Here is an 849-nt window from a genome sequence, read left to right as displayed (position 1 = left end):
CACTTTATTCACTCTTTTTCACGCCAATCTCAATACAGAACGTTAATGAACTTTAAACCATACATTTTCACCGTGGTGTATTTTGAGCGCCAATGCCCTCTATGATTTCCTTATAAGAAAGTCCCAAAAGGTGGGAGATTGCTCAAACTTATGAAAAAGTCTAGTGGACTGATATTTGCACCTATTTAGCCCTCCCAAAGTCACTTACCTGCCCTGTGTTACGGAACTGGAGTGAAAGTTGGGTCTTTTTCACTACTGAAACGGACGAAAAGGAAAAGTCGGGCTCTAAAAAACCGTGATTTGAGTTCAAATATTGGTAATTTCCTCACAGTATGAGAATGGTATAGTAGACAAATGTTTCTTTGACCAGGTTAAGTCTAATTTTTGGGAAAATTAGCAAAAATGACCCTTGAAATACGTATTTGTCATGAAATTACAAACACAAGATTTATCTCAAGTCAAAACCAGGTAAAATTAAGGCGTGCTCACTATCAAGTCCGCGCTTTACTTGTATGGGTCTACACAATACACGCGTTTAGTCTATTCATTTTCCTCTCGTACACAGAAGAAGAACGACGTTCGCAAGAAGCAATCCAAGATGACTGACGCAGCCGTAGCTCCCGTTCACAAATCACCCAAGAAGAAGACCTCAGCAAAGCCTAAGGTGCCAGCTGCTCACCCGAAATATGTAGATATGATCAAGGCTGCAGTCGCTTCCTTGAAGGAAAGGGGCGGCTCCTCCAGACAAGCCATTTTGAAGTACGTCATGGCAAACTACAAAGTCGGCACAGACCTGAAAGCAGTAACTCCAGAATAAAGAACGCTTTGAAAAACGGCGTCAAAGCTGGT

The 849-nt window shown here is 41.7% G+C and overlaps 1 protein-coding gene across 1 annotated transcript; it reads left to right on the top strand.

Annotated features, from left to right (window-relative positions):
- Window positions 1–598: 598 nt before the first annotated feature.
- On the top strand, window positions 599–817 carry LOTGIDRAFT_148180 (hypothetical protein; the record flags this gene model as incomplete). Its single annotated transcript, XM_009064937.1, has 1 exon — window positions 599–817. The coding sequence occupies one exon, from the start codon at window positions 599–601 to the stop codon at window positions 815–817; it is 219 nt and encodes a 72-aa protein (XP_009063185.1).
- Window positions 818–849: the final 32 nt, after the last annotated feature.

Source organism: Lottia gigantea (genome assembly GCF_000327385.1).
Source record: "Lottia gigantea unplaced genomic scaffold LOTGIsca_6618, whole genome shotgun sequence".
Taxonomy (NCBI): domain Eukaryota; kingdom Metazoa; phylum Mollusca; class Gastropoda; family Lottiidae; genus Lottia; species Lottia gigantea.
The sequence above is the reverse complement of the archived record's forward strand: the minus strand, read 5'-3'. Positions and strand labels throughout refer to the sequence as shown.